Genomic DNA, 18958 nt, shown 5'->3' on the forward strand with positions numbered 1-18958 from the left:
TATATTATCATCCCCATTTCATAATGAGGAAATAGGCAAAAAGAAGCTAACTAAATTGACTAACATTACAAAGTTAGAAAGTGGCAGAGTCAATATTTGAATACAGATGCTCTAACTCCAGAGTCCATACTACCTCTAAGTGTCTAGGATTCTAAAAGAGATTTTGGAAGTTACAGTGATTCATGCAAGTATGCAGCACAATTTAACTATTTAAGATGGAAAAAAAGTGAGAAAAGAATGCGAGGCAATTTCTCTTCTATGATATTTCCCTCTATATTTTCCCTTCAATAACAAATTATCCCTTAAGTAATGTAGAACCTTACAGCATGCTAAAGACTTTTATGTAAATTTCATACAATTCTCATAACAACCCCATGACTCCAAAAGGACTAGTATCTACATATCTACTTCTGAAATGAAGATGCTGAGGCTACAAGAGGCTAAAAACAATACAATCACTAAGATGCAGTTGCTAGAGCTATAACACAAATCCAAATGTTTTTCAATTTCATAAAGACGTTCCTAGTTTTACATTATACATGGTGGTAGTTTTTGGTTTTACTTATCTACCATTTCCTACTTTGCTAAGAGTTTTTGTTCTATAGGAATGGATGTTGACTAAATATCTATTTAGCACCTAATGAGATGATCAGAGGATTTTTTTTTCTTTTTCAATTATTATTATAGATAATTTCAACAGATTTTCTGATATAAAACTATACTTGCATTCCTAAGAGGCATCCCTTTGTTATCACATATTATCCTTGAAAAAGAGTACTGGATTCTACTGACTAGTGTTTTATTTAGGAATTTTCCATCATTGTTTTTTTACATAATCCATGTTTGTAAACAACCCAAATAATCACTAAAAACAGGTGAAAAAAATAAGCTGTACCATACCAATTCAACAAAATACCTAGAGTGGTTAAAATTAGATCTAGACATATTAATATATTTAAGATATACCATTAATTTAAAAACAGTAAACCACTGAACAGTATATATAGCACAATACAGTTTTTTCCAATAAACATACACATGATTATAAACAGAGTTAAATCTAGAAAGAAAGATATATTATTTAAAATGTTACTTCTGAATAGGTTTTAGTAATTTAAAATTTTCTCTTTTGCTTATTTGAACAACTGTATAATAAAGTAGGCATTATTTGTCAATTTTTTGGATTTGTTTCTTTAAAATAATGTTCTATCTAACTCAACCTACTACGGTTTTTTTAGGCAACCAGATCTCAAACTTTTGGCTTCAGAATCCCTTTACACTCTTCAAAATTGAGAACCTCCAAGAGCTTATATGTATGTAAGTTGTATTTACCAATATTTATTGTATTAGAAATTAAGAGACATTTTTAAAACACAAGAATACACAAGTACACATTCCATCAGCCATCAGAGCAATGACATCAGCCCCTGTCAGGTAGCCCCTATCAAATATCACTGTCTACTCATGACAGAATGAGAGCAAGAAAGGGACAAACTGTGTCCTAGTATTATTATAAATAGTTTTGACTTTCTGGACCTCTTCAAAGAGTCTCAGGGATCCCCAGGTACCCTTGGGCCACAATTTGCAATCTGCTGCTTTTTTCTTTTTCTTCCTCTTCTATGCCATTCTCATCTCTCCTGTAACTGCTTTAGAATTTCCATAGCATAAAGAAACAAAAACATTCAGGACTACAAAAGTTGCTGATCCTAAATTTAATGCTACTCTAGTGTCTTACAAGAGCTAATGAACATTTCCCAAGTTAAAAAAGCATTTATTACTAACTGGCAAAATCTGACCGATTTCCTAATACTGATTATGTAATGTTAATAAAAAAAGATTTGAATGTGCTGAATTCTATTTAGTCAGATGATGGCACTGTTTTGAAATGTATTGATTTTATGAATAAAATGGTATCTAACACCGTAATGCAGCTTTTTAATTAATCAAATATTAAGCAGGTAGTATCCAAATTGATTTTTACTTCATTATAGACTAATTAGTATCTGTCTAAAGAAACAGTAGGTATAAGCAAAAATGGCTCAAATCAGTGGTTCCAAACTATTTGTAGAAGCGGTACCTTTTTTTAAAAAAACTTGAGTCAGAATCAAACAAGACATAAAATCAAACCTATTTTTCTTTTCTATCCTGGGGCACCCACCTAGCCTACCTCTGCAGGACAGTCCAAAAATCACTAGCTAATATCACTAAGATGGAACTCCTATGTAAAATTCAGATGCTGTGTTCAAAAATTTAATTATACACACTCAATCAGATCCCTCTTTAACAGCTGTTGTAAAATTACCTTCCTTGTGCTCACTATCCAGATTCATGTCTACTTCAAATCACTTTACAAACCATACTGTGAAATAGAACATTTCTTCCCCAACCTTAAGCTATCATTTTCTCTCATTTTTGCCTAATTAACCCATGGTTCACCACTTATCCTTCCAAACGCCTATGATCCTTTTTTTCTTCACCGTTTCCCATCACCACCCCAGATCCTGTGTTATTTCCACAGTCAGCTGGATACACTCCCTCCATTCTGCTGTCTTCAACTGATACTAGTATTATCTCTGCCTCTAAAACTACTTTCATCATCTAACTTCTGTCATCTATCTGTTAAATTTGATCAAAACACCTGTTTGGTTTTCTGATAACATAGATCACATCCTATAGTTAGCAACCCAATGTTAGGTTAACACTAGTATAGTCTGAAGAGTACCATTCACTCTTTTCTTAGAAAGTGCTCTGAAAAAATCAGGTAGGATGAATACTGAGGAAAGCTCAAAAGATAGTCTCAGAAACAGATCTGTTTTCACTTGTAAGCAGAGAAAGAAAACATTTAATGAACTTAAAACAGAATCTTGTTACTTCATTTCTTCAAATCATTGAAATGTTAATTTTCTTAAAACCGTCAGTTTTATTAAAATTGACACATGTGAAAGGAACTATTCCCTATTCTTATATAGAAGAAATCCTAACGATGCCAATATACCACTTTCACTATTTTGAATGTCCAAGAATCCAATAGTTTGGTTATTGTTTTGTTTTGGTTGTTGTCATGTAGAACAGCACAGTGTTTGAAGGAAAAAATGGAAAAAAAATTTAAAAACCAGTTCCAAGACAGTAAGACTTACAGAAAATGGAACTGTGCAAACTGTACAACTCCTTAGGTAAATTGTGTAGAAGCGCTTTCTTCCGGATAGAATAGTCTGACATACTAAAACAAAAAGGTGACGTGAGTTCCCTTCCCAAATAGTGGTTGTGATCAGAATATAGCCGGCAATGAACATTTGCTGAATATACTAGAGTTAAACCATAAGAAACTTCCAATATCCAAACTGTTTTCGACGAACAAAATGGCAATTTCATATGTTCCAATTTAATATCAATCTTAACATGAGAAGGAGGAAAAGGTACTGTGAAGAAATGAACTCAAATGAACTCATGCCCAGCTTGTGAGTAGAGGAGGTCCCAAGCCCCTCTAGTGCCCCTGCCACCACCTCAGGGCATTAATGTCCTCCTGCAGACCTTCTCTGTGTTTCATAAACACACGTTTCCGATTTCGAAGCAATCCCAATTTCATGTTAAGTCTATCCCTTTCCAATAAAGGTAAGTTAAAGTTAATGATAATAGATAATAAAGCTTTAGAAAGAAAGATATCTGCTTTCCCAAATACAGAGGTAGACTTATAATCAGGATATTTATATTTTTGGCCCAATGTGGCAATATGGTACACTGTCTTTTAAGAGAACTGGAATAGTGTCAGAAGACCAAAATTTAAATCCTTGTTCTACTACAAACTAACTGTGTGATTTGGGTTAGCCAACCCCTTTCAGTCTCAGGTTCCTCATCTGAAAATGGGAACAATTCCATACAGGCTTGCTAATAAGACAATATAAGGAGCACATAATTGGAACTTAACAAATTATTCCCTTCTCTGACACAATTCTCTTTCCATTTAAAAAACTGTATGTTTCTCACAATGGTAGCTGGTCACCAAATGCCTCCCCCCCGGCAACTATATTATAAATTCCTAATTCCATACTTTTCTCATAAAGTTCCTCTCATCTGCAAAGGGTCCCCTCCAAGAGTAGTGATTTTAAAGAAGCCTTCATCCACTATTCCTGACCTCGCCTATCAATTAGCATTTATTAGGTCCTAATAACTTTACTGCTATTTTTCAATACCGTTTATATTGATAAAAGGAGCCAACTCTCTAGATATGTTCAGTATTAGCTGTGGATTATCGATAATTAACTGTGACAGATTACTCTGAACCTAAAACTCTCTTTCCTCTTTGATGCAATATCCCTTTACATCTCTTCTTGCTTAGTCATTGCCTGAAGAACGTTTGCATTCTTTGGAATTATAATGCTTAACCATGAAGATCCCCAAATGGGAAAACGAAAAAAGTTCAAAATTCTATAATATACCATTCATTCACATACTTACTTTTAGAGGAAAATTAGTAATTTATAAAAAGTAAGATGCCCCAGAATGTTTTGTTGCTTTACTTACAGGGCACATCAAGGACACCCGAAGGCTAGTGGTAGCAATTTCACTATCAGGATCCGCAGTAAGTTTTTCTTTAACTTTAGGAGGGAAAATCAATAATAAAAACACAGTTTAAAAAATTAATTGTGACATATGAACAGAATTATAGAAATATATATATCATCTTATATAAAGTTTCCCAAACACTTCAAACAGATCAAGAAACTACAAAAACAAAACAAAACAAACAAAATGTTAAGTATTAATGTACTGAAAACACAACCATACTTCCAGTATTAGGTTAAAGAATTACAAACTTACAAACTCTAGATGACATGTTTAATTGAATTTTTAAAATTTCTTTTTAAAAGTAAAATTGCAGGTGAGGAAGAGTTTCAAAGCAGAAAGCTGTTTAAGACTTAAGAACAATACAACAATTAGGAAAGGAACTTGGAAGGCAGCTATCCTCTGAGCTTCAATGCTTTTCTAAAACACATTCATGACTGTTTTAATTTGGGAGTACTGGTAATTTCCAACAATTGTTAAATTTGTAAACAGAAAAGGTAAAATATTCTTATACTTCCTTTAACTATTGAAAACTACTATGGATGTGGGAATGTCTGTGATCTTAATCATCATGTAATGTATACAAGTTATTGTCTATCTATACAAGCTAATGAAGACATACACCACCTTCAGATGCCTAATTCTCAACACCACAATAGGGAGAACAGGACTGTAAGTAGAGACAGTGGAACCTGAGTGGGGTAAAACAAAACTATGGAAGAGCTTCCATGGCTTTCAGCCCTAGGCAGAAAGATCAATACTGTACTGTTTGAAATAAGAAATGGCTTGAGTATAAGAAACAAAATACCATTTCAAACAGCCCTACTTGGTTCCCTTTTCAACCTATAGATCCTCTTCTCCTTTCTGGTTCATTCAGTGATATGAACTGGGAGAAAAATATTCTCTTTCCCCCCAAAAGAATGTCCTGTTCAATTAACTTCAATTACTGAACTGAATTATTTACAGTTTGGGTTAAGACTTTTTTTTTCTCTACCTATTATTATACAGTATGAAAGCAAAGTACAAAATAAAACATCTCAGAAGGCAAATATTATTGTTGATGGATATCAACATTTCTTTTGCAAAAAGACCTTTTTTAGTTAGAAGTTTTTAAATGTACATCACACTACACACCGCAGGTTTTGAAGACTTGCATTCCTATTCTCAAGTCAACGTAGGCATCAAAACTGCCATCAACCTGACATTTACCTAAATAACTTCTTATGAAAAGGTGAAAAATCAGATTAGCTGAGATTTAAAATTAATCCTCTTGGGAGTGGTTTCTAAGAGAAGGGCTTTTCAATTCATAGGGCTCCATTCTTAGAGTATTTTAAATTCATAATTCATTTTAGGTTTCTAATAATTGTTCCCAAATTGTTCCTGTATGGAAATATATGTGAAGCTTTTTCAATTTCCATTTAAAGCATCTCATATGCTCAGTCTTACAAACATTACTTACTTAGTGCTCTGGAATGATCAGGGTTTCTAATACCTTTCATTTTTAATCTCTGTAATAACATGGCTGATGTGAGCTGTCGTACAAGATATACAGACATGGAGTAATTCTACAAAGAAAGATAATCTGTATTAAAGATGAGAGATAATAGTCTATTTACATAAAACACTTGTCTAAGAAGCTCTGGTTTCTAAAAATAACATTCAAAATAACTTCCACAGGACAGTCAATGACTGGGAAGGGAACAAAATCAACTGAGCTACTTTAGGGAAGATGAACGCTTCATCATCTCAGTGACTGAGATATTTCTCAATCACTTATAACTTTAAAACATCTATGTGAAAGATAAAATGGCTCAGATCAGTGGTTTTCAAACTGTGTTTCTAACTTAGCAAAACTGGTGCTTTAGGGGCCACCATGGTATAAATGAAAATGCACTCTCCCATGCCCACTTCTAACTAGAATTTTCTGTTTTTATGTAATGGGGCTCTCATAATATATTCATTGAAAAATGAGATCCACTGCAGAAACAAAGTTCAAACCCCTGTGGTCTAAATTAACACTTCACATCCAGAGTTCCACCGTTCTAATTCTGGCAGACACTTGCTACATGGCCTTAGGCAAATCACTCATATGGACCCAAAATCAGCTTTCTTTTGAGAAAAAATTTGACAATTAATTCCTGTTCCCAAATGGGCATTTTACTAGGGAAGGGGAAGCTACTACAGTATATAAGACACATGAAGAAACTATAAAAATCAAAAAGACAAGGCCAGAAAATAATAGCATCCAATCCCATATTCTCTTAGATTTGGCACAAAGGAACTTTCATTAGCTATTTATAAAGCTATGAAGAGATGATATACAATTTTACCTAAATGCTAAAAACCTACTTTACCATTTCATTACATTCATTCATTCAATCAATCCTACAACAAAATACTTTTAATAGTTGCCAAACCAAATACTTTAAATATCATTTTTAATGTCCTGTAACAGTCCGTTCAAATATCTGAATACCCACTATAGTGTGCAAATTTAAGTCAATTAATCATTATAATTACAAGGAAAGAATATTATTTCCATTATGTGGCAAAAACCCCCCCACACCTGTCAGGCCTTCAATGTCTGCAATCTTTTACTCAAAAAATCTGTAAGTTCATAATCATTTCAAAAAGATATACTACTCTTCTGTTCAAATTCCTCTCACTAAGCTTTAAAGCATTAATACTTGCTCAGTTAACAATGTCCCTTGTATTTACATATAACACCCATTCTCGAGATTTTATTTATTCTTTATAATAAGCAGGCCTCAGAGAATTAATCAATTTGGCCAAAATCAAACAATTTGCCAACTTGGGACTAAGCCAAGATTTCCCAAATCCTTATCCAGTGCTTTACCACTGTACATTCAGTTCACACAAATAAAAAATATTAGGGATCAGTGTCTTACGATAAAAAAGTTAGAGTAAAAATTCAGAAATTAGAGCTCAAGAGAACAATCATTAAAGAGATCCTAATGTCTGTACAGTCAATACAAAAATATTCTTTATATCCAGCTCTGCAATTACCTTCGTGGTAAAACCAAATGATTCTGGCTACAAACATGACTCAACTTCTCCACCCACAAATAGTAATACTATCCTTTATTTCTATGAAACAGCAACATCAAAGCTGATGTTCAGAAGTTAACTGAAATCTCTTGCTATTCTATTATTCCAGTTACATAAACAAGCAGTTCTAAAATGGAAATCCCTTGTTGTATTAATCAGTATCTCATAATTGACAAAGTGCATTTTGAGACTAAGCATCGGCAGAAACCCAGGTTCATCAACCTAAAGACACAGAGGAAACAATATAAATCTCAGTAAGTATTTTCATATGGATGCCCGCATGTTATTTGAAGTATCAGCTATTCATAGAAAGGCTGGAACAGATTATTTCTAATCACAACATGAGTACATTTAACCAAATGTTAAAATTCTCCAAAGCCTGAGAAAACTTTCTTTGTTCCTCTTCAAAAATTACCCCAAATTCCCAGTTTCTTAAAATACTACTTAAACACACATAAACACAATTGTGATTAACCATTAACTTAAGAAATACTGATACTTATTTCCTTTCTAAGAAAATAAAGAGATGATACTCAGGAAACCTTAAAGTTTTAACCTTGAAAATCTCTACATCTCTACCCTGAACTGAAAATTACTGCTTTTTGGGGTTACAAACAGAAAACTGAATGAGCTGGAGCTAGTAGCCTAAGAAAAAAGCAAAGTAAATCAACACCTAGTGGGAACACTTTCATGCTACCCAGAGAAAAGAATCTTTACCTTTCCAATTTCTGACGCCCAAGAAATGGAAATCTGGTTTGGCACAGCTGAGGATAATCTAACTAAAGATGTAATATTCAAAGGGCGTCCAGGGCGCTTCTGCTCAATCCCATTTTTAGGTGGTGGTGCATAGCCCTATAACCAAGAAAGAAAAATAATTTTAAATTCTCCGTAGAGGAGCAAGCATTTTCTCCAAGACGAGTACAGTGTCTTGCCTAATTTCAGTCACACTTAATTACTTTTATTTTATCCTGGAAATCACATAGTCCTCACCCTAAAGTCACCAATCCAAAAGAGGAAAATGACCTTTTAAAAATGTTACAAAATATTTCACAAATCCAGAAAAATACAACAAAAAATCCATGTTCCATTAAAATTAAAGATGCTGAGATCTTGCCATATTGACTATGAATTTTTTTCCTTTTTTTAAACAATATAGTTGCACCTCTTTACACTGATTCATCTTAGGAGCTCTAATTCATTCAAATACTAGGGGCGAGAGAGGGAAAACGAACTCTGGAAATTAAAAAAAAAAAGCAAATCAGTGAATTTCAAAGGAATTATTAAAATCTTCTGAGTGATAAAAAAGCTCGCCACTGTCTTCTCTCTGAGTAGAACAGAGATTGCCATCTTTAAAACCAGGTCACGTTAACAAAAAAGAATAACCAATATTTCAATTGGCACTGAATTAGCTTGACGGCTATAATAAAATCGCTACTTATATATTTTTCTATTTTTTCTAGTCATTAAGTATTTGTTTTAAATAGTAAACAGTCTCACTTTTGATTTCACAGTACATCCAATTCTCAATTACCACAGGACTTTTCAGTTTCTGATTTTTCAAAACGAATACATTTTTTAGAAAATTAAAATTTCTTAGCTGCGAAAACATCTACATATTGAAAAGCACACACCATATTTCATTGAATCTAAGATGCCAATGATGCAATTTATGTACCACTGAGAAGGAAAAAACAGTAAGTTAATGATACAACCTAATGTACTTTTTTTTCCTGCATACATATCAAGAAAACGTAAGCAAAATGAACTGGCTAACATATTCCTTTAGGATATACAGAAGAATCTCTTGAATCGTTTTCTCACTGTCATCAATGCATGTTTTCCACATGATACTCTCCTATATGCCACCAAGAGCTCAAGATAAAAATACTTCTTAAGGGCTTCCCTGGTGGCGCAGTGGTTGAGAGTCCCCCTGCCAGTGCAGGGGACACGGGTTCGTGCCCCGGTCCGGGAAGATCTCACATGCCGCGGAGCGGCTGGGCCCGTAAGCCATGGCCGCTGAGCCTGCACGTCCGGAGCCTGTGCTCCGCAACGGGAGAGGCCACAGCAGTGAGAGGCCCGCGTACCGCAAAAAAAAAAACTTCTTAAAATTATATTCTACTCCACAAATATCTCTCAGATTTCCTTGCAAGTCACTGACACCCTTAGACTAACTAGAAGTGTTAATGCTGACACACCCTGGATATTAAGAGAACAAAAATTTCAAATAACAGCCAGGATTCACGAACCTTCCTCAAAATGTTCCCAAGTCATTTGTTGACTGAAAAACCGATAAAGGGCAGTTAACCAGTCATGCCATGGGAATAATAACATCAGGGTTGTACAAGTGCAGGCAACAACAATACATTACAGCTGCCACCTGATCCTCAGAAACTGTTAAGACACCTCTAGATTTTAAAGATGTCAAAAATATGCACCTTGGTAACAATGAGATACAGTTTTGGTGGTATCACACGGCAGAGCCTAGGAAAACAGTCTTTCACACTAGGGAACACCTTTCACTGCCTTGTAGGAGGTAGGATAGTAATTTTTTTTTTTTTTTTTTTGCGGTATGCGGGCCTCTCACTGTTGTGGCCTCTCCCGTTGCAGAGCACAGGCTCCGGACGCGCAGGCTCAGCAGCCACGGCTCACGGGCACAGCCTCTCCGCGGCATGTGGGATCTTCCTGGACCGGGGCAAGAACCCGTGTCCCCTGCATCGGCAGGCAGACTCTCAACCACTGCGCCACCAGGGAAGCCCGGATAGTAATTATTAAGTGTGAATTCCCATGATAACGTGTAATCTACAACGTGCAACAAGACTTTGAAAATCACTGAGAACTGTCTGAGCAGAGGAATAGAAGACAAAGAGAAGAACGTAAATAACTTTCATTACACTATGGAAAAGGGAAATTGTGTGTGTGTGTGTGTGTGTGTGTGTGTGTGTGTGTGTGTAGAGGAGGATTATGCCCATCTAAAGTTGTTCAAGTGAAATAAAACAAAGAAGCAAACTCATAAGAAAGTCCTCTTATAAAGACTAGGAAATTGGTTCAATGAGCAACACACACAAGGAATATCAACACCAATATCTGGGTAATTGTGAATGAAACCTTTGTTTTGCCTGTTTGGGGCCTGAAAGACTAGTCTGTCTTCTGGTATGTCCACTAGTACGTTAACCAAATAAAAATAATGGCACAGGGTGTGCCAAAATGATAAAAACTCATGAACTAGTTAGACAGTAAACTCTGTAAATTGGAATTTGAGAAACCCAGCAACAATGTCGTTAGTTAATTTGACAGAAGAGACCAATAGAAGGGAAGAGAATAAACGAGCACATAAGAATGAGGTGTTACTCCATCCAAAAACAACAGAATACACATTTTTCTCAAGTGCCCATGGAACATTCTCCAGGATAGATCATATCTTGGGTCACAAATCAAGCCTTGGTAAATTTAAGAAAACTGAAATTGTATCAAGTATCGTTTCCGACCACAACGCCATGAGACTAGATATCAATTACAGGAAAAGATCTGTAAAAAATACAAACACACAGAGGCTAAACAATACACTACTTAATAATGAAGTGATCACTGAAGAAATCAAAGAGGAAATAAAAAAATACCTAGAAACAAATGACAATGGAGACACAACGACCCAAAACCTATGGGATGCAGCAAAAGCAGTTCTAAGGGGGAAGTTTATAGCAATACAAGCCCACCTTAAGAAGCAGGAAACATCTCGAATAAACAATCTAACCTTGCACCTCAAGCAATTAGAGAAAGAAGAACAAAAAATCCCCAAAGCTAGCAGAAGGAAAGAAATCATAAAAATCAGATCAGAAATAAATGAAAAAGAAATGAAGGAAACGATAGCAAAGATCAATAAAAGTGAAAGCTGGTTCTTTGAGAAGATAAAGAAAATAGATAAACCACTAGCCACACTCATCAAGAAAAAAAGGGAGAAGACTCAAATCAATAGAATTAGAAATGAAAAAGGAGAAGTAACAACTGACACTGCAGAAATAAAAAAGATCATGAGAGATTACTACAAGCAACTCTATGCCAATAAAATGGACAATCTGGAAGAAATGGACAAATTCTTAGAAATGCACAACCTGCCAAGACTGAATCAGGAAGAAACAGAAAATATGAACAGACGAATCACAAGCACTGAAATTGAAACTGTGATTAAAAATCTTCCAACAAACAAAAGCCCAGGACCAGATGGCTTCACAGGCGAATGCTATCAAACATTTAGAGAAGACCTAACACCTATCCTTCTCAAACTCTTCCAAAATATAGCAGAGGGAGGAACACTCCCAAATTCCTTCTACGAGGCCACCATCGCCTTGATACCAAAACCAGACAAGGATGTGACAAAGAAAGAAAACTACAGGCCAATATCACTGATGAACATAGATGCAAAAATCCTCAACAAAATACTAGCAAACAGAATCCAACAGCACATTAAAAGGATCATACACCATGATCAAGTGGGGTTTATTCCAGGAATGCAAGGATTCTTCAATATATGCAAATCTATCAATGTGATAAACCACATTAACAAACTGAAGGAGAAAAACCATATGATAATCTCAATAGATGCAGAGAAAGCTTTCGACAAAATTCAACACCCATTTATGATAAAAACCCTGCAGAAAGTAGGCATAGAGGGAACTTTCCTCAACATAATAAAGGCCATATATGACAAGCCCACAGCAAACATCATCCTCAATGGTGAAAAACTGAAAGCATTTCCACTAAGATCAGGAACAAGACAAGGTTGCCCACTCTCACCACTCTTATTCAACATAGTTTTGGAAGTTTTAGCCACAGCAATCAGAGAAGAAAAGGAAATAAAAGGAATCCAAATCGGAAAAGAAGCAAAGCTGTCACTGTTTGCAGATGACATGATACTATACATAGAGAATCCTAAAGATGCTACCAGAAAACTACTAGAGCTAATCAATGAATTTGGTAAAGTAGCAGGATACAAAATTAATGCACAGAAATCTCTGGCATTCCTATATACTAATGATGAAAAATCTGAAAGCGAAATCAAGAAAACACTCCCATTTACCATTGCAACAAAAAGAATAAAATATCTAGGAATAAACCTACCTAAGGAGACAAAAGACCTGTATGCAGAAAATTATAAGACACTGATGAAAGAAATTAAAGATGATACAAATAGATAGAGAGATATGCCATGTTCTTGGATTGGAAAAATCAACATTGTGAAAATGACTCTACTACCCAAAACAATCTATAGATTCAATGCAATCCCTATCAAACTACCACTGGCATTTTTCACAGAACTAGAACAAAAAATTTCTCAATTTGTATGGAAACACAAAAGACCCCGAATAGCCAAAGCAATCTTGAGAACGAAAAACGGAGCTGGAGGAATCAGGCTCCCTGACTTCAGACTATACTACAAAGCTACATTAATCAAGACAGTATGGTACTGGCATAAAAACAGAAAGATAGATCAATGGAACAGGATAGAAAGCCCAGAGATAAACCCACACACATATGGACACCTTATCTTTGATAAAGGTGGCAGGAATGTACAGTGGAGAAAGGACAGCCTCTTAAATAAATGGTGCTGGGAAAACTGGACAGGTACATGTAAAAGTATGAGATTAGATCACTCCCTAACACCATACACAAAAATAAGCTCAAAATGGATTAAAGACCTAAATGTATGGCCAGACATTATGAAATTCTTAGAGCAAAACATAGGAGGAACACTCTATGACATAAATCACTGCAAGATTCTTTTTGACCCACCTCCTACAGAAATGGAAATAAAACAAAAATAAACAAATGGGACCTAATGAAACTTCAAAGCTTTTGCACAGCAAAGGAAACCATAAACAAGACCAAAAGACAACCCTCAGAATGGGAGAAAATATTTGCAAATGAAGCAACTGACAAAGGATTAATCTCCAAAATTTACAAGCAGCTCATGCAGCTCAATAACAAAAAAACAAACAACCCAATCCAAAAATGGGCAGAAGACCTAAATAGACATTTCTCCAAAGAAGATATACAGAATGCCAACAAACACATGAAAGAATGCTCCACATCATTAATCATTAGAGAAATGCAAATCAAAACTACAATGAGATATCATCTCATACCAGTCAGAATGGCCATCATCAAAAAATCTAAAAAAAAAAAAAAATCTAGAAACAATAAATGCTGGAGAGGGTGTGGAGAAAAGGGAACACTCTTGCACTGCTGGTGGGAATGTGAATTGGTTCAGCCACTATGGAGAACAGTATGGAGGTTCCTTAAAAAACTACAAATAGAATTACCATATGACCCAGCAATCCCACTACTGGGCATATACCCTGAGGAAACCAAAATTCAAAAAGAGTCATGTACCAAAATGTTCATTGCAGCTCTATTTACAATAGCCCGGAGATGGAAACAACCTAAGTGCCCATCATCGGATGAATGGATAAAGAAGATGTGGCACATATATACAATGGAATATTACTCAGCCTTAAAAAGAAACGAAATTGAGCTATTTGTAATGAGATGGATAGACCTAGAGTCTGTCATACAGAGTGAAGTAAGTCAGAAAGAAAAAGACAAATACCGTATGCTAACACATATATACGGAATTTAAGAAAAAAAAAAGTCATGAAGAACCTAGGGGTAAGACAGGAATAAAGACGCAGACCTACTGGAGAACGGACTTGAGGATATGGGGAGGGGGAAGGGTGAGCTGTGACAGGGCGAGAGAGAGTCATGGACATATACACACTAACAAACGTAGTAAAGTAGATAGCTAGTGGGCAGCAGCCGCATGGCACAGGGATATTGGCTCGGTGCTTTGTGGCAGCCTGGAGGGGTGGGATAGGGAGGGTGGGAGGGAGGGAGACGCAAGAGGGAAGACATATGGGAACATATGTATAACTGATTCACTTTGTTATGGGGCAGAAACTAACACACCATTGTAAAGCAATTATACCCCAATAAAGATGTTAAATAAATAAATAAATAAATAAATAAATAAATAAATAAATAAATAAATAAAAGAATGAGGTGTTAGCAAATTAAAAACCAAATATGGTACTAGTATTATTCACCGAAACATTTTAAATCTATTCTCTACCCCACATGACTAGTTTAATTTCATTGGTAATTCTGAGTTATCTGTATACTTATATTCTCCCTCTGACCAACAGTATCACCTCCAGTCAACCATCAGTTACCTGATTATTGAGAACAGGATATACAGTTGACCCTTAAACAACTCGGGGGCTCGGGCACTCACCCACCACACAGTTGAAAATCCAAGTATAACTTACAGTCAGCCCTCTGAATATTCAGTTCCTCTGTACCTGAGGCACATGCAATACTGTAGTATTCACTACTGAAAATAACGCAGTATTTGGACCCGAGCAGTTCAAACCCATGTTGTTCAAGGGTCAACCGTAAAAGCTGAGCCTTCACATATTTCTAACAATTTTCCGTATCTAAAGCAAAAATAAAATTAAGTTCGTCTGACAGGAGACCTTTGGAGTAAATCTAAAGCTTTCTAAATAAAGGCTGCTGAAGAGTCATTGAAAGATTTTTTTCATCAGTCTCAACCTAACACTTCAATAAGATATACCTAAAGAACCTTTTCTGTTCCATGCTCTGACAACATCTCATCTACTTGTAATTCTGACAAAAGATGACAGTGTTGCTCCTTTAACATTTTCCCCCTAATTTTCTAATTACCATTACTACTTTAGTACTACCAACATATTTACTATTTTACTTTGTATTATAAAAATTTTCAAACATACACAAGAGTAGAAAGAACAGTAAAGTACCCACCAAACCACTTCAATAACCAACGTGTTGACAAACTTGTTTCATTTGCCTCTGGCCCAACCCGAGCCCACCCCAAAATACATACCCCACACATACACACATTTATTTTTGCCCGAGTATTTAAATGCAAGTTCTAGACATGCCATTTGACCCATACTTTTATATGCATCTTTAAAAGACCTTAAAAAAAAAAAAACAGTATCACGATCTTAATTTAACCATAACTTAAAAAAATTATCTAATATCTACTTTATATTCCAATTTCTCAACCGCCTCAGAGATGTCTTTTATCTTTTTATTACTGAAACTTTCAAACCTATAGAAAAATAGGGAAAAAAGTATAACAAATTCCCATATACCTATCATCCAATTCAATAATTTACTTATAAGCAGTCTTTACCCCCATCTCAGATTATTATATAAGGTATCCCAGACACATTACTTTATCCATACATAGTTTGGTATATATGATGTCCTTTTACAGTTTGAATCGGAATCCAAACTTGACCCTCACAGTGTGCTCAGTTGTTTCTGAAGTCTCCTTTATTCTATATTAAAGAATAATTTTTATTCTCTCCCACCCCCTGCCTCCAAGTCTACTCCTTTTCCAATGCTGTCGTTGGAGACCCCAGGGCTTCTGACCTGAAGAATGACCTCTTCTTCTGTATTAGACAGACTGCTTCCTCACAGTATGAAAGTATGATACTCCCATGTTTTAAGCTGGTAATTAGTTGTACAGGCTTGACCAAACTCAGGTTCAAATTTTCAGGCACAAAAACTACATAAGGAATGTTATGTTCTTCCTATTGTACCACATCATGAGGCACAGAATGTCTGTTTGCCCCATTTTCAGTGATGTAAAGGTTGATCAGTTCAGCTGATGTAGGCCTGATCCTTCCACTATAAAGTTCCGCATCCAGCTTTGACCTAATGGTTTTAGTATCCATTGATGATGGTTACCAAGATCCATTATATGATTACGGATTACAAAAGAAGTTTTTAAATCCATTCTTTCTTTTGCTTCTATTAGTTGAAATCTTTCCATAAAGAACTTGACCACAGCAACATTTGTTACTCTGAAATCAATGATTCTCTCCCTTAACCAGTTTTTAGAGTAATGAGTTGATGTAACCTCCAAAGGTTTATTTTAGCATAATTATAAACTCATTTATATATTTGATAATTTTGAGTCCACTTAAGTATTATTTTCTTAGATGCCAATATTATCCCATCTTAGGCCAAGGGAATCTCTTCAAATTGGTGTGTGTGTGTGTTTCAAAAGAAGAATATATTGACTTTACTTCAGGCCAGATTTACTGTGAGGCAGACCGTCGGTGTAACTAATATATGCAGGAAAAAAATAATATATCAGCAAAAAGAAATCCACAAACTCAGAGAATACATTGAGATAATGGCACTAGTACTAATAAGTCTCCTGCTGCACCGAGAGGAAATACTTAGGAGATCTTTTTCAGCTGAACTGTAAGCACACATTCTCTCCACTCTTTGGAATCTTTCCAAGAAATACTACCCCATGTCAACCCACCTCCACACCCCAACCTTACAGCTCCACAGGTTTACATAAATTTCTCAAAATCTGTTTAAAAGGAAAAATAATTCAGCCTCTCAAAATAACTCTCCAAGCAAAGAATTTTTCTCTCTTCTACCCTTAAAAGCATGTAATTTTCTCATTTGGCTGTCAGTGTGTATGCTTGCAGTGCTTGAATCAAAGGTGGAGGTGTGGGGAAGATTCTCAGAGGCAGTTTCACTTGTGTCTGTCCACTCTGCACTTATCGTTCTACAAGTCCTGCTATGAACTGCTTACTGTCATCTCTGTATCAAGGGACTGGAAAAATCAAGGGATAAAGATGTCTTATAAAACTCAGCATCTTGATGTGGGTAAAACAGCACATAAACTGCTTTCATCACTATTTGACCCTTAAGAATCCAGGGACACATTGCTATTATATTATATTATCAAGGTAACACCATTTCCCATTCAGTTTACTCTTTGTTCATCATGGATCCATAATGACTGCATACTACAATAAGGTCATACACGTAGACACTTGTTCCCAGACACAAATTCAAATTTATTCAGAGCTCTAATGGGAAATCCCATGACTTACTCCTCCAGGATCTGTTGTATGATAAACCAGGATCATGGGCAAGGACCACATGTCGAATTGCTTTGTGGCCTGTTGATGCTTCTTACAATTGGAACAAAGTCCCTGAAGATCTCCATGTTGGTGAAGAGCTCACTTCTTCTCAGGCAGCAGTACACTCACATGATTCTCATAAATCTGCTTCATGCTAATAAAGGCTCCATATTACATTATCCCAAACAACAGCAATTGTGGATCAAGGGGAGGTCTCAGCAGTTTTTCATCAGTTGCATGTAAATTTATGTCAACTGTTCCACAGGAGTTCACAGGGCTGAAGACGAAAAACCTGGGAAAGACTGTCATCTGGTCTTTGGGATGGTCCTATTAGGGTCAGGCAAGCTCACCCTTGCCCCCATCATCACCCCATTGCCTTCTGTTTGTGAAATCTGTTTTGAAATCCTTTGTCCTAATGCTCACCTTTCTTCACCTCCCTCACAAGTGCTCCTGGAGCCACTGCAGGACTCTGGCTCCAGAGGTGAGTGCAAGACTCATCAGACAAAGGGTGTTTCACGTAGTAGCTGATGTGTTCACAAACAGCCTAGTATAAGTACTCAACGGTTAGTTAGTGCTTTTGGTAAGAAAGCAGCAGTGACTGAGTAACAATGTCCCAGAGGAAGTGCTCAACTGCCTAATTTCTTCTCTCTCAAAAGTCCTGGAAGAATGACAAATTCAGAGCTATCCACAGTGGTGCTGCAGATCTCACAGATGAAAATATTATAGCAAAAATACTGGTCCACCTGGAAAATTGTGTGGAACGTGTGTATACACATCTGTCACTATCATATTTTCTGAAGCAATGCCAGAGTTTAGGTAGAGCCTCACACATTTCAGACACGACCCCCCAGCACTGGCACATATAATACTGGATAGATCTTCAAGGTGGGTCTATAGACAGCAAGAAGATCATCATAATTAGATATTTCTAAGGAGAATGAGAGAGTTAAATAGCAATAAAAGTCAAAGGTCAAAAGAAATCTTAGCCCATCATCGACAGAGAAAATTGGATATGAAAAGCAATGGAAAATGTGCTATCATTCCAAAACCGCAGGTTTCCTTTGCTACACATCTCATCTGGCCACCCAGTGGCAGCCTTCAGCTCCAAGTAAGGCTGCTTCTTCCCTTGGTTTAGATCGTTATATGATCCAGCCAGATAAAAGACAGCTCCTGAGATCTGTTGTTGCTTATGGCCAGAAACCCAAGAGACAAAATGTCCCACTGGGGTTTGAACATGCACAAGGCCATGTAAGCATTCCTCCCCACCATAACTGCTCAGCCTCTGAAATTTCCCCTTTCATCCCCAGAAAACTCTCTTTCATGATTTCAGCCTCACA

At 36.1% G+C, this 18958-nt stretch overlaps 1 protein-coding gene across 13 annotated transcripts in view; it reads right to left on the bottom strand.

The window, feature by feature from the left end:
- Nucleotides 1-18958, bottom strand: part of PIAS2 (protein inhibitor of activated STAT 2) — a 113086-nt gene that overhangs the window by 51623 nt on the left and 42505 nt on the right. For all 13 annotated transcript variants that reach the window (XM_089895146.1, XM_089895142.1, XM_022561830.3 and 10 more), the window contains 3 exons: nt 8350-8484; nt 6023-6128; nt 4522-4595 (listed from right to left, as the gene is read on the bottom strand). In XM_089895146.1, coding sequence (XP_089751272.1) covers nt 4522-4595; nt 6023-6128; nt 8350-8484 — 315 coding nt within the window. The remainder of the gene's footprint in view (nt 1-4521; nt 4596-6022; nt 6129-8349; nt 8485-18958) is intronic.

Source organism: Delphinapterus leucas, chromosome 14 (genome assembly GCF_059928025.1).
Source record: "Delphinapterus leucas isolate spDelLeu-1000000601 "Yukka" chromosome 14, BTC_Dleu_Yukka2, whole genome shotgun sequence".
Lineage (NCBI taxonomy): Eukaryota > Metazoa > Chordata > Mammalia > Artiodactyla > Monodontidae > Delphinapterus > Delphinapterus leucas.